The sequence below is a fragment of the Eublepharis macularius genome, chromosome 2 (assembly GCF_028583425.1).
Source record: "Eublepharis macularius isolate TG4126 chromosome 2, MPM_Emac_v1.0, whole genome shotgun sequence".
NCBI classification, from domain to species: domain Eukaryota; kingdom Metazoa; phylum Chordata; class Lepidosauria; order Squamata; family Eublepharidae; genus Eublepharis; species Eublepharis macularius.
The window spans coordinates 209,637,797-209,653,367 of NC_072791.1; the positions used below are offsets into that span (position 1 = coordinate 209,637,797).

Here is a 15,571-nt window from a genome sequence, read left to right on the forward strand (position 1 = left end):
GGGATACAGTGAAGCCTCCCGCCATTAGCATTCCACACCCTGGGAAACTCTTACAGGATGACTCAGCTCAACCCCACCCCTCCTGAGTAGATATAAATGACCTGCCAACATCTTTTCCACACTGTGACACTGAGAGATCTCTGTCTTTTGGTGCTACACCTCTGAAGATGCCAGCCACAGCTGCTGGCAAAACGTCAGGAACTACAATGCCAAGACCACGGCAATAAAGCCCGGAAAACCCACAACAACCATTGTTCTCCGGCCGTGATAGCCTTCGACAATACATCAAATAGGAAATATTTCATTTTTGAGGCAGACACTCTTTTCTCTCAATGTCTTCATGAAGGCCAGTCCCTGGATCTATGGGAATTTCACTTTATAAACTTGCCATGTCACTTAACATTGATAATGGCATAACAGAAATTATTGTTAATGTATATCTGATTTACATATCTTTTTCCAGTGATGTGTTTCAGTATCTGTGTTGGTGATTTTGTACAGTGTTGTTCCTTTGTGGTTGCCATTAAAAAAGAAACCAGGACATTTATTTATGACATTGACCCATGAATTGTATGAAGAATTGGGGAGGGGAGGCAGTTCTACAACCACTGAAGATTCACTTTTCCCAAACTCCAAATGGTGTGTAGGAATTCCTGGCTTTGTCTTTTGGGCTCAAGCATTCTCCAGCATATTTTCAAAGACAGGGTAATAATTTATGGCAATGGAAACTGGATGGTTTATACTGATGGAAACACTATTTAGTCAGAGTTTGGAAGACTGTACTCCCCATATATCGGTGTCAACAAACTTCCCCCAGTTGTCTAGCATCCCTCCCTCCTTTGTCCTTTACCTCTTTACCTAGCAATCTCTGCCTTCGGTGCCTATTCTGTCCCGATGCCATTTTCTAATCTACTAGTAGCCCAGGGAGGCTTTGTAGACAAATGTCTTAGCCATTCTGAATGCCGCTGGCTTAGCTGCCCTGATATCTCAGGAGGATTGGCTAGGCAAGAACTAAGCATCTGCCTACTGGGAGATGAGACTTTGGCTTTATAACTTATTCCTGTGCTCACAGGATCCACGCAGAGGAACAGCTGTGTGGGTTGGTGCCGTCAAGTGAGGAGGACAAGAGGATGAATTTTTATTTATTTTCTTTATTTATACCCCACCTTTCACCCCAATAGGGACCCGTGGTGGCTTACATAATTCTGTTATGTTAAGCTGAGAGTGTGTGACCGGCCCAAGATCACCCGCCAATCTTCCATGCCAGAGTGGAGAGTTGAACCTGGGCCTCCCAGATCCTAGTTAGACACTTGAACCACTACACAATGTTACCCCTTTCCTTAGTGGATGACAAGAAAGAAGGAGCCATTTTGCTTTTTTGTCCATTCTTATTTCAGTCCCCCCCCTCCCCTCTAGTCTGCACATCAATTCTTCTGCGGGAATCCTGCAACTCTGGGAATAATCTTTCTGGGGTGTCAGAAGGGGCTGCAGGAAGAGATAGGAATGCAGGAAGACTCTGTGTTCTAGACACAGAGTGGTAGGATGCCTGCCTATGTAAAGAGGATTCAATTCTGAAGGCCATTAGCAGGCTCTGTTAAGCTATGATGCTTTGTCGATAACCATTCATCAAGGCTTCTGAAAGATACTTTGTCAGTTCAGATGAGTAGTACATTTTGGACCATTTTGCCAAAAACAGAGAGATGCTTGTTGCTTATGCAACTGAACACACCATAAAGCCTATGTTAGGATAATTCTTTCAAACCCCGTCCACTTAAAGGCTTTATTCAGAGCATCAAAGGGGGAAAAAAGTGACTTGATAAAGATTCCTTTTGACATTTTGTCAGTGATTTCAAAGAAGCATCTGCAGTTTGAAGAGCCCGAGTGCGGCAGCCGTGTATGAAAATGCAGTAGAAGAGCTTGGAATATTCATTTATCTAATGAAATTATGTAATGATAATTGAATTACATATGCCTACCAAACCATTTAAAACCACTAAGCTTTAATTAAAGCACAAACACTTCAATTCCGATATTAAAAATTATCCAAGACTAGTGTGAGTCATGGACCTTAAATGTGTACCTAGACCTTAATTAAGTGGCAGCTCAACTTCAAAACAGGCAGTCTTTTGAGATGAAGGTTTCAGGGGAAAGCCCGTGTATTTTGCAAGGAACAGAATCCAGTCCAGACAGATGCATTTGGCGGATGTAGCGGCAGAGGGAATGTTTTCCATATGCATGCAAGAAGTAAAGAAAAATTAAAAGAAATTATAGCTACTTTTTTGACCCTTGATATACTTGGATAGAAAGAGGAAATGCCCTTTACAAAGTCAAAGCATTGGCTCTTCCTCTAAATTCGTCTTTTATAGCTCTGAATTGCTTGGTTTTAATATCTGAAGAGTTGTCAACACATTGGGAATCCTCTCTTCCTTCAGTCCCTTTGTGTGTTTTGCCTCCTTCAACACGAATGCAAACATGTACATGGATATAACACTGCAATAAAGAATTCTTGATGTGATCATCTGTACTATTATGTCAAGGGGTGTGTGTGTGATGCTTCATTGGCTACATGTGCACATTATTAAAAGGATTGTGATGCAATCAGGTTTGCAATATTTTAGTAATGAACGCTTGCCTGTATCAGTAAAGCAGAGGGGGAGAAAATGCAAAAGAACTGAAGGAGCTGACTGCTGCATCAGACTGGGCTCATTTCAGTTCCAGAATTAATTTGAGCAGTTCTGCTGGTTCAGCTGGGACAGTGGGACCAAGGAGGAGTGGGACGTAGCACAAGGGAGAAGGTATGGGAAAAGAGAGACCCAGGCCGTTTCCACACGGCTTACCTTCCCTCGGAACAACCCAGAACATTGTGCAAAGAATGCGGAAGATCACATTTTTTCACGCAAGATTTGCACGACATCACACAAATCTCATGCAAGAAAATGCGACCTTCCGCGTTTTTTGAATGGTGTTCCAGGTCGTTCCGAGGGAAGGTAAGCCATGTGGAAACGGCCCCACTGTCCATTCTGACTTATAACAGGATAGAGATGAAAAGCTGCAGGGAAGTTAGCAGAATAGACAAAATGTGTTGGCAGGCTGGGCCATTCATTTGTCTGGACGCAAACTCATAAAGGGAATTTGTCATCAAAAATGAATATTTTGGTGGGAGCTCAGTGTGCCTCTCTAAAATTGTATCACAAACCATTCCTGGAACACTCTGTTTTAAAGAGGGCTGGCGGGGAAGCAGCTCGGGCACACTTCTTTGGTACCTGTTATACGGCATGCAGTGCAATAGAGAGCAATGCAATAAAAACAGTTAAAAACAGTATAATACATACCATGAACGATGAGATCAAGCTGGATTACAAAATTAGAAAACAGTGCAATCAAGACACCCTAATGCATACAGTAAACTGTGTAACAAGAGCTGCCTAAGATTATATGCAGTTGCTAGATCCGGTTGTTGGTTTTGAACACTTAAAAATTTCTCCCTGAGTAGCACAGAAAAAAATCTTGCTTACTTGGTGGGTCTAGCTAACAGTGTCTTGGAGAATTCTCTCCAGTCTCGTAAATCATCCACACATGTGGTTCATATTTGTGTTATGAAAGAGGTGATTCCAACCCTGGGCAGAGCAAGGAGTGTGCCAGAGAAACGTTGCAGCGCTTCTTTCTCCTCTGATATTGAGAGTGCCAATAGGGAAGAGCTCAATGGCACCTCAGTGCTTTGGACTCATTTATCTGTTCTGTTTTGGAAAGCTGCAGGTTTCTCCTTCAGTCAATTAAGTTTGTAAATCTTTATAGCCTAATTGCCTGGATTCCTGCTTGTTTAATTAGTGCAGTAATACTGTCGAAGGAACTTTCCTTTAATAAAAGAGGCTGACAAGGAATGGTTTTTAATGAAAGATTACTGAGTAATTTTTGTCTTATATGAGTAGAGGGGCTTTTTAATCTTCATTGGAAATAGGAGTTCATTTGCATCTTAGACTTTCTAGAATATTCCTGTTTCAGAGATATTAACAACATGGGACTATTAAATGTAATATATGGTATGTTTAATTATGTAAGTGTATCGTTCTACATTCCTTTGTTTTGATGCCTGCATTCATGCACATCGGCAAACTGCAGTTTGCTGCTATGGGAGCCAGCATTGGAAGTCCTCAGGCCCTATGATGCTTCTCGCTTTGCTTCTTACTTAGAAATGACTAACTTCCGTATTAATAATAATGTGATTTTCAGTATTTCAAATGATGGTTTGTTCTCCTGCTTCTAATGCAGGGGGTTCAATTGTGGTTTTGAAATTTGGTTTGGAGGCAAGACTATAAACCACAGTTTGCTATTTATACAGAATGACTAACTGTGGTTTGTGATGAATGCAGAAGTGATTTAATTTCTGAACCATGGATGAGGAGGGGGAAGCAGGAAGGAGAACACAAGAGTCAGGATTTCCTAGGGGCTATGGATCTCATTTGCAATATGCAGAATGTCCCAGTTTCAGATTCTGGTATTTCCGGTTGAAAGGAACAGGTAGTAGATAACATGAATGACCTCGACCTAAGACCCGGCAAAGCCACTTCCTGTCAGAGTAGACAAGCCTGACATTGATAATCCAAGGATCTGGATCACTGGAAGGCAGCTTCATGCATTCCAGTATATATTCAAGGGTCACTTGTATATTGCCAACCACGAGCCATCTCTTTATGTGAATGTAGGTACTGAGCATCCAAACAGAAAACTGGAATCATTAGCCCAGGGCTGGCATATATAGTCCTACTTTATCCTGTGAATTAGGCTAAGTGAAGAGAACATATGAATACTCTCCGGTTACCCTTGGAGCTTCATAGCTGAGTGGGGCTTTGACCTAGAATGTCCAGCAATCCATCCATAACAGCACACTTGCTGGGACCTATCCATTTCTTGAGATCATTGATCCTCACCATTCAGAGCTAGAACAAAAGCTAAGTACTTTCCTACATGCATTTTGCAGTCACTGTGACACGGCTAGTTGGTAGCCTCACCTCTTGGACTGGAAGTGTTGTATCTCACTATGAGTAGCCACAGTTTAATGTAGAGTATAGGAGTTTGTCAGGGACAAAAGTTGAGGAGACCCCTGATGCTCTGCAGAAATATAAAGCATGGCTAGTTGCAATAGGTGCACCCATGCCATACATGGGAATTGACAAATTGCTACTCGCTACACTTGGGGGAGTTTGGTTAGATGCCAGTCCATTGCTCTTGTTTTTCTTGGTATTTAGAAGACACAAGCGTTGTATGCTCAGCCAATGTGTCTGTTGGCCAAAGGAATATGAAGTTTGAGGAATTCTGCAGTTTCAGAAATGTAGTCCATTTTTGATATTTCATTGTACTTCTAAATATGCTCCATGTAAGTCTTTCTGTTCTTGACAGGCTGCTATGCTGCCTTTCTGTGACTCTTCCAAAAGTACCGGTATCTTTGTGATGCTGAGGCAGGCACCTCAGAGGATTCCTTAGTTGGACTGGAGGACTGGACCATTCTGGTGGGCATGTAGAGGACCTTTGTGTTTGCTCCTGGCCCCAGTAATGGCACGTCACTATATAAATTGTTGCTATATCAGTTTTTCATATCCAGGAGGATGAAACTGGTTTAGGTGCTGTTGCGCTAAACACTTTTCACCCCTGCCCTCCCCCTATTAAATCTCCCTTGCCTCTGATACAGTGATGTGGGTTTCCTGGGAACATTTGATTTGGAAAATTTTCTGTTTCAGATAAGTAATATAGAACAATGGCTTGATTCTGGAGATGGTAGCTTCATTTTTCACCTAAAACATTAAGAGTAAATTAATTTTAAAATGTGCTTAAAATAATTACTGACCATGACCTCAGCTGTGACTTCAAGTAACAGGAGCATTGTTCAGGGTGCTCCCCTTCCGGACCTCCAGACTCCCAGGATTCATCTTTTCATAGCAACACCTACTGGAAATTTATCATCCTGACCATCGTAATGGCATGTCACCATATAAATTTCTACCATATAAATTGTTTGTAACCAGGAAGAGGAAACTTTTTCATTCCAGAATTTTCGTATCCAAAATTTTCGTATCCAGGAAGGGGAAGCTCTTTCGTTCCAAAATTTTCGTATCCAGAATTTTTGTATCCAGCAAGGGAAAGCTCTTTCGTTTCAAAATCTTCATATCCAAAATTTTCATATTCTGGAAGAAGCAGCTCTTTCATTCAAAAATATTTGTATCCAAAATTTTCATATCTAGGAAGAGGAATCTCTTTCAGTCCAAAATTTTCATATCCAAAATGTTCGTATCCAGGAAGGGATACTTTCATTCCATATTTTTTGCTCCCTAGCAATGTATTATAGGTAAAAGGTGCAGATTGCCTCTCCACTTAGAAAGGGTCTGGTTTGATGTGCAATGTATAAGTCATTTAAAATAAACATAGATGGGCAGCCCAATCCTAAGAAGGGCACGGAAAGTGAACAGGAACCGAACTAAGGCTTGCGAGGGCGCATCTAGCCCGTACGCCCGCGTAAGTGGCCTTCCGCCCGCGCTGGGACGCGGCGCTGGCCCGCCGGCGGGCCAGCACCGGTGCAAGCCACAGGCGCCCGGGCGGCGGCGCAGAAGTGGCGTAGAGCCCTACGCCGACGCAGGGGGGGCGGGGAGCAAGGCGGGGTCGGAGTTAGTCCGCTCCCTAAGCTCCTCCAGAAGCGGGAACGCCCACAGCGGCGCAAAAAAGCTACGCCACGGAAAAAGAAGGCGTAGCCCATAGGCGTCCATGGAACGGCGAAAAATCAGCCCCCTCTCTGAGCGCCTCGCCCCGCCCCTATGGCCCGAAGGAGCATAGGATGAGAACTATCCCGGGGACCAATCAGCGTGCGCGCCCGGCATGGACGAGCCCCCCTCTCTGCACCCAATCACCTGCGACCGCGTCCTACAAAACATCCGGCCAGCACCGCCCAAACCCCCAGGTAAGTGAGCACTCGGCCGGAGGCTCTGCCCGTCTGCTAAGTGGCATTGCCCCTTTGAAAACCGAAACGGGCTGAGGGCATTCACATTGGCAGGCGCAGAATGCACTCAGGGGACTTTGCGAAAAACTGGGGGAACTTCGCATAAAGGGGAAGAGGTGCCTAACTGCCTAACTCTCTTTCTACCGTGATAGAAAGAATGACTCCACAGCTAACTGATGCATGCTAGTTGCTTCTAACTAAGCACAAACAAACTAACCCTTCCGTGGCAAAAGGGAATGACACTTTGCAAATTAACCGCATGCTCTCCCGTTTCCTTGCAGGTGCCCTGACTCTTGCGCTCCCACCTGGTGATGACCGACAGAGCGCTGACAGGTAAGGAGGAGGTGGGGGGGCATTCCGCAGATTAGTGCAAACCGCCCATTCACCTGAACCCACCCACTCACTTGCCGCTTTGGGTGAGGCCCAGCAGGGGTGGGGGGCAACCATGCCCGCCCCTGGCTGCCTCAGAGGCAGGCGCCTCGAAAACCACATGTGGCCAGGTGTTTGTTGTGACCAGCTCATTCTCTCCCTTAAAGGTAAAGGCTTGCCAAGGCCGAGTGCATCCTCACCAGACCGTCATGCATCAGCTGCTGCCCTCGACCATGTGCAACCCCCACCCGGATGGCGGAGTGTGGGGCTTGCCTTGCCAGTGGAACGAGGCAAAGCCCACACGTGTCTTTTTCCCCCACAGGCACGTCCAGGGCATGGCTGCTCCCCCGCGCCCCGCCCTCCCCAAACATCTCTGACGGACGGTTGGCTGCAGCCCAGGAAGCACCGTCGCGCCGCGGCCTGCATCCCAGCCCCGCCCCTCCGAGCGGGAAGGAGGGCTGTGTGGAATGCTCCGGCTCCCTCGCCAGCCTAAACGCAAGCCCGCTCTTTCCAGTGCAATAAAACGAGATGTACAACAACTGTTTTCTGTGTCTGCGAGTCTGACTTCATCCTCCGCCCCTCCCCCAACACTCCCGTCACATCTCCCCACCTGCACATTGCCACAAATGTATCCGACACACCCCGTCTTGCCTCCCCGCCCCCTCCCTCCTCCTCCCCCCCTCCTCCTCTGTATTTGACCAGTGTCTGTACCACCCATCTGCTGAAGAGAACTTGATTCTCAGAAGCCTATGCCACAATAAAATTGGATAGTTTTAAAGGTGCTATGGGACCCTTTTTGAATTCGCTACCACAGGCTAACACGGCTAACTCCCCTGCATCTATGGCCAGGTAGAGGGTTGGGGCGGGGCATGTGAGCGGGGAGGGGGATCAATCCCCGGTGGGGAGAATAGCTGGCACCCGATAAGCAAGGGAGAGGGTGGTGCGAGCTGCCGCTGCAAGGGAGCGGGAGATGGCAGGGGAAACGGTCCACTCGCGGGAATCCTAGCCCCCACCAATGGAGAATCCAGGGTGGTGGCAGGCGGATGCCATATCCCGGGCAGGAGGTCTCGCGCGCCTGGGGAGGGTCGCCCCCATCGCAGCCGCAGCCCCAGCAACACAGTCCCATGAGCGGCTGCCTCCCAGAGTGGGTCCAGCCCCTCGGGCGTCTGCAGCAGCCCCATTGGTCATTCCACCCCAGGGCGTCCTGCCTCGCATCCAATCCCGTGGAGCAGTTGCCAGCCTCCCACGCCAACAGGCCATGGTTGTTGGGAGGGGTGGGGTGTGTCCGAGGCTGCGCGTGGCTCCGCCCTGGCTCGGCGCCGTCTCCTGCGTTCAGCAATTGTGGCCACTCGCGTTGCCCTGCCGGGGGGGGGAACCACACCGAGGCTGCCAGCCCCGCCAATCCTGCAGGGAAGGCCGCTGGCCCCGCCCACAGGGGCAGTGGAAGAGCGCATCAGCTGCGCAAAGTGGCTAAAATGCAGGAGCCCGAGGCCTCCCGGCTGGCTGCCACAGCGTGCCCCTTCCCCGGCCGGGCCATGCAGGCTGGGTGGCCACCCCAGGCCCGGGAGGGCCCCCCGATGGCAGGTTGCGTGACTGCCCCAGCTCAGGGCGGCATGCCAGGCAGGGCAGGTGCGTTAGGGCAATATGGAAGACATGCCAGAGCGGCCCCTGGCCAGTCCTTGTGCATCCTAAGCCCCCCCCCCTTGGAAGGGATGCGCTGTCACCGCGGGCCTGGTCATGCGCTCATGGTGCCAGGGCAGGATATGGCTGGCAGTTCACCAAAGTATCGCAGGCAGACACGGGTCCATGTGTAGATGAGCTTTATTCCCAGTCCCACGGCGCAACGTACAGCCAGGCCCAAGGGTTCACGTCCCGCAAGGATGCACTTGAGCAGCACAGCATCCCCGCAAGGGAAGAGGGCCCTGGGGCCATAGGAAGCCAACCACCACGGCCCCCTCCCCTCCAACCCACAGGTCTGAGATGGGGGGGGGGCTGTGCTGAACCTATCCATGAACTATGCAGCTGCCAGACAGAAGATAGGGAATTGTTACATCTCAGACCCTCCAAGGTCATGCCGGCGGGCGGTGTAGTTCGGTGGGCAGCACAGAAACACTATACCCACAGCGGTCCCGGCTGCATGGAGGGCGACGGGTGGCGGGAGCAGTGGGCGGCCAGGCTCGGGGCCCAGCTCATTGCCAAGGCTGCCGGGAATGACCTCCTGGCAGATGAGGGTGCAATGACTGCGCGGCCAGTTTACCTGGAGGAGCTCTTCCCTGGCCGTGCAGAGGAGGCCCACCTCATACGAGCGTGGCTAGACACGGCGCTGTGCGAGGTGGAGCATGACCTCCTGGAAGAGGAGGTGGCTGCGGGCCCCGCGCGCAGTAAGTCAGGGTCCTCGGCGCCATCCAGGGAGCCTCCTCCGCTGCCACAGAGGGCAGGCCATAAGGGCCCGGAGGCGTCCCAGCCACTTCCGTCGAGGCGCAGGTTGCAGGTGCTTGCAGCAGATGCCGGGCTGCCACCAACGGGTGCCCCCCCTCCCTCTCTCCCCCCTCTGCAGGGACCATCAATGACAGGTGGATGGCTGCCATGGACCGGGTTCACGGGGCATTCCAGCAGGCGCGGGCAGCGGCACCATGTGAGTCTCGCCAACAGGAGGGGCACGGGCATGTGGGGTGGGGCGGCCTGCGGCCGCGACAACAACCCCAGAGCCCACAGGGGCCCTGACGCTCCCATCCCCCACCTCTTGCCCCCACAGCGGCGCCCGCCCGGAGCCCCTCGCCAGATGAGGAGGAACTTGGGAGGGGCTTCACCGCCTGGTCTCCACCCCGCTACCCGCCACCCGCTGAAGACCCAGAGGGTGACCCAGTGGAGGGGCCTGGCAGGAAGCGGCCGAAGCTGGAGCCCGTCCCCGCAGACGGCCGGGCAGCTGCCGATATGCCATCCCAGGCACAGGCATCTTGGACCCCAGCCGGGCCCCTGCTCTGTAACGGGGATGCCGTGGCGGGGTCGCTGGCCTCCCCCTGCTCCGACGCGCTACCTAGCCCTCACCCTCCTGGCTGCTGAGGCCGGGGTTCTGGGTTGGCAAGCTGCTCTCTGGGCGCCTGATGCGGCCCTGGAATCGATTGGGAATAAAGCCAAGTTCATTAACCGCTTTTCCCGTGCAGCCCGTCCATGGGGGGCGGTGGCTGCTGGCCGGGGCGGCTTTCCCATGCTCTCTACATGCAGGGGTTGAGGGAGCGGGGACTCGGAGGGGCCGCCTGGGACACCATAGGGGCGTAAAGGGCGAGTGTTTGGCCGGCCGAGCCCCCCATGGCCAGGCATGGCCCTCAGCGCGCAGCATGCCACAGGTGCTCCGCGACCCTGTCTCGCACAGCTCGGTCATGCTCCTGGGGCTCTGCCGGGGCGTCAGGAGAAAGGCGACCGGCGGGCGGCAGCCAGGGGTCCTCGCCTGGGCCCTCTGTGGCTGGCAAGGGGAGCTGCTGGCGCACGGCAATATTGTGCAGCATGACACAGGCAGCCACGAGCTTGGCGACGGTGAACGGCTGCATGGCCAGGCGGCCGCCCGTGTGATGGAGGCATCTGAAGCGCATTTTCAGCTGACCGAAAGCACGTTCGATCACCATCCTCGTGCGCCGGTGGGCCTGGTTGTAGTTGGCTCTGTCGGCGGGCTCATCCGCAGGGTATGGCGTCAGGAGGTAAGGCAGCAATGGATAGCCACGGTCACCTGCAAGGGGAGGCGGAGTTAGGATCTCCCTTCCCATCCCCGTCCCCTCACAGCTCCCCCACCAACTCCTGACCTAGGAGCCAGCCTCTCCCCTCAGGCCATGATGACAGGAGCCTGTTCAGGCCGGAGGTGGTGAAGATCTGTGCGTCGTGGACGCTTCCCGGGAACTTGGCAACGAGGTCCGTGAAGATCCCCTGGTGGTCACAGGCTGCCTGGACATTGATACTGTAGAACCGGTGCCGATTCCTGTAGACCTGCGGCTCCTCTCTGGGAGCGCATATGGCCACATGCGTGCAGTCGACTGCTCCAATCACATTGGGGAAGCCTGCAAAGGAGGAGAAGCCAGCCCGGATGGGTGCCAACTCTGCCTCCGAGGTGGGAAAGTGGATGTGCTCGCGGATCCGACCAACTAGGGCGTCCAGGAAGGCATGCAGGCAGCGGCTGGCGGATGACTGGGAGACCTCCAAGGCCTCAGCCATGACTCCCTGGAAGGAGCCGGTCGCAAGGTAGCGGAGGGACAGCAGGACCCTCTGGAGGACGGGGATGCCCCGGGGAGCCGCAGCTTGCCCCTGAAGGGCGGGCGCGAGCTCCTCGCACAGAGCCTGTATGGCTGCCCTGTCCAGGCGGAAGCGGTCCAGGCAAGTCATGTCGCCCAGGAGCAGGGATGGCACCCTGGCCTGGAACCGGCGGCGGCGTCTGAGGCGGCGCCGCCTGAGGGCCGCTCGGACAAACACGGCTGGCAGGAGGTGGCTGGTCTGGATGGCTGGGAGCCGCGGCGGCAGTGGCGGGCACCAGGCGGGGATGATCAAGGTCCTGCCTGGAAGGAACGCAGGTTGAGTTTCAGCACCCTGAACCCCCCCCCCACGCACAGCAGCAGGCCTACCGGTCTCAGCGGCCCGTTGCAAGTGGTGCTCAGGAGCAGGTCCTCTGTCCGCTGCATGGGCCGTCCCAGCCACCCTTCCCGGTCCTGCACCCCCTGTGCCCTCCTCCATCTTGCCGAGGGGATGGGTGAGCACATGACTAGGTGGCTGGTTCCCACCACTTATCTCGGGGACCGGACATTCCAGCGGGCACTACCCCCATGTCTGCTGAGAGCACTAGTGGCGGCGGAAGCCAGCGCCAGGCAAACTGGACAGAGGCCGAGAGAGTGCTGCTTTTTGGGCTCGTGGTGGAGAATGCGGAGGTCGCCCTGAGCACGCACAGGGGTGCCTCGTCCCGGTCTCGATGACGGGCATTCTGGCAGATGGCAGCTGACAGGGTCTCGGCTGTGGGCAACGCGCCCCGCACTGCTCACTCGGCAATGAAGCGCTGGAATGATTCTTTCGGGCCCGCGCGCAAACGAGTGCGCCTCCTCATGTCTCAGGGGGTTCCTTATGAGCGGGCCCTTGACGAGGGGCTCCCAGGCCCAGAGGCGGTCATGCGAGCGGTCATCCCGGAGGCGGTGGTGGGCGGCCTGGGCGTTGAGGTCCTGCCCGGTTAGTATTTGTGGATTCAGGGAGGCGAGGGGGGGGACGTATGGATCGTGGCACATGTGTGACAGGGCCTCTCCCGTGAGTAGGCACGGCCCCTGAGGGTCCAGACCCAAGCCAGGCGGAGGCAGAGGCAGCGGAGTCTGTGCCCCCCCTGGCAGAGAGCGGGGCCCAGGAACAGGCAGCCCTTCCACCGCCACAGCAAGCCCCTGCTGCCAGCGACGAGGAGCCTCAACCGGGCCCGTCGGGGGGCATGGATCCGGAGCACGGTATGTATCTGTGGCCCTGCTGCTGGTGGGGCCAGGGACCGGCTCGGCCGCCGGCCTCGGCCACACATCCAAGGCCACTCATGGCGCCGACCGGTCTCAAGACGAGGGGTTGCGGCCGCAGTTGGAATGGGTGTGCTTGGCCCGGCTCGGTGGCCTGTGGCAGCCCATGTTGGGCCGCTGCTCTTCCCTCCCTGGGGCCTCTTCCCACCCATGTCTCGCTCCAGCAGGGACCATGCGCCTGGAGATAGGCGGGGAGGTGATTGCCCAGCTGCGTGAGCTGCCACCCTCCCGGAGGACCTCTGCTGCCGGAGCGGCTCTCCTGCAGTCGCTCGGCTTCCCTGTGTCGGTGGAGGGTGAAGGTGGCCCTGGGACTCCACCGGTTCAGGACACCTCATCGACAGAGCCGCTCGAGGAGCTGTCCCAGCCTGCAGCACCATCCCCTCCAGCCCCCCCGCCCCCGGGTGCCATGGGCCGTGTGCGGGAAGGACCTGGCTCCGCCTCTGAGGGGGAGGGGCCCATGGAGGGGATCCTTCCAGGCGCACGGGCTCGCGGCCCCCGCCCTGCCCAGCGGCTTCCCCCGACACTAGCCGCAATGTGGGCGGCGATCGAGAGGGAGCGGCTAGAGGTGCACGCTGCATGGGAGGAGGCGAACAACCGCGGCCGGGAGTTCATGGCTGCGGTACTGGAAGTGGGGGAAGGGGTCCGTGCCTCTCAAGTCCGTGCCGAAGCCCTGCTCGGGCGGCTCGTCGCCATCCTCGATCCTCCGGCCCCACCCGCTGCAGCAGCTCCACCCGCCCCAGAGGCACCCCTCCCTCGGGCCCAGTTGCGTGCGAGAGGCCGGGCCCGTGGACGGCCAAGGGGGTCCGGCCGCCGGCCTCGCCGGTGACCGCCGCTGCCGCCTTGGGGGTGGGGTGGGGTGTTTTGCTGCACAGACGGCTCTCCTACACGCCTCCCCTTCCTCACGTCTGCTGGGGGAGGTGGGATGATATAATAATAAAGGCTGATTTCTGTGCAATGGGTGTCTGTGTTCTTTGCCTTGGGATGGGGACGAGGGGGCAGGCCCGCTGTGTCTGCCTCTTGGTGGCGGCCTCAGGCCAGCCCTCCCCTTCGGCGCCACTGGGGGGCTGTCCCCTGCTGCCAGAGACTGGCTGCTGACCTGGATTCCTCATAGCAGGGCGCCTGCCAGTCCCATGCCAACCTCTCTGGACGCGGCCGCCAGGGACTTGGTGCTACATTGGGCAAACGGGGGAAAGGCTTCTCAGACTACGCCCACCCCTCTCCTTCCCGACTGCGAGCCCCGCCCGACACACGAGCCGAGGCAGTCTGCCAGCATGGGCGCGGTTTGCCTGCTGCTCTGGGGCCTGGCCGGGATCGCGTGCTGCCCATAGGCTGCGCCTTTCCTGGCCCCTCCCCCTGACGCTTGTCAGGAACAGCGCCCTTTGGCTGCGCCTGGCGGCGGCCGTAGATCAGACCCACCCACAACACTTTCTGGTTCTCCAAAATTGCATCTCTGCGCCGCTGCAGGCGCCGCTGCGGCCACACTTTGCTGGCACAGGATCCGGCCCGGCGGCGCCGCCACACCACCAGTGCAGCCGCGTCGGCGTTGGGGCCGGCCATAGGATTGCGCTGTTAATATAAAACCACTCATTACAATCTGAATACACAATTTAAAAGTAGCAACAGCAGTAGCAGTTATCACTGAATCACAGAAATGCACACACATCCCGATTCACTATGCCTATTGGAGTAAGATTGTTTTCACCATTTCCCCCAAAATAAAATTATGATCATGGCTGTCATGATATAACAAGATGGATCTCCCCGAGAAACAACGTTCCGCATTTGCCAGGCCAGCATTGTGAAGGCACCACCTTCTGCCTTTGTCCAGGGAAATTCAGTGTGGCAGTCAAAGGAATTCATCCTCAGAAAAAAAGCCTTGCCTGTTGGGTTTTAAGAGAGAGGGGAGATGGCACGAATCAGCATTCTAAGTTCAGGGTCCTGCCTTCAGTTTAGCGGGGGGAAATATCTCAACTGGTTGTTCCTTTCTTTCTTTTGCAGCCGCAGAAGGGATGGTGTGCAGCCGCTTGTGTTCCAAAGATGGCTGCTGGGGGCCGGGGCCAGACCAATGTTTGTCCTGCAAGTACTTCATCAGAGGAAGGACCTGTGTTGAGGCTTGCAACCTGTATGAGGGGTAAGGCTTTCTCCTTCCTTTAGGCTTTACTAGTATTGCTCGTATTGGTAATGTAATGGGCAAATTATTATGTTCTAATGATGCAATCATGCACAGATTTATTCCAGCATAAGTCTGCTGAAATGGGTGTTGATGTGGGAAATAAAGATCACCGATTCCTAATTTCCTGCTGCAATGCGATTTGGTGTTACAGATAACAAGGAGTTGCTCTGGAAGTGTGGTTCCATCTGTTAGAAAAACAATTGGAACAGTAGCCTGGTGTGATCTTAGGGATGAAGAAGAGTTTGTTCTGATTCAACTCAAATGCTGGTGATTCTTTTGGGTTCCTCTAGACTTAAGTACCGGCACCTGTTGTTTGGGTATTGGAGATTAAAAGTGGCTTATTTTTAAACCTGCAGTTCTGTTGAATGAACAATCCTTTGTTATGTTAATGACTCAGAATGACGTCTAAAATTTGGCAAAACACTCACATTTGAGTTTTTAAGAAGTAATTCAGGCAGGAAAAGTTTAAACTCCCAGAACTGAATATAGGCAACAAGGCAAACTCTAACAGCGAAATCCTAA

At 54.0% G+C, this 15,571-nt stretch overlaps 1 protein-coding gene and 1 long non-coding RNA gene across 2 annotated transcripts in view; both read left to right on the forward strand.

Moving 5' to 3' along the window:
• Positions 1-15,571, forward strand: part of ERBB4 (erb-b2 receptor tyrosine kinase 4) — a gene marked incomplete at its 5' end in the record, with an annotated part of 660,937 nt that overhangs the window by 399,907 nt on the left and 245,459 nt on the right. Inside the window, one exon of the mRNA XM_054971602.1 lies at positions 14,875-15,007. Within this exon, the coding sequence (XP_054827577.1) occupies positions 14,875-15,007 (133 nt within the window). The remainder of the gene's footprint in view (positions 1-14,874; positions 15,008-15,571) is intronic.
• On the forward strand, positions 6,681-7,801 carry LOC129324367 (uncharacterized). The gene is made up of 3 exons (XR_008596526.1): positions 6,681-6,946; positions 7,267-7,318; positions 7,677-7,801. It is a non-coding gene; the product is annotated as an uncharacterized LOC129324367 (long non-coding RNA).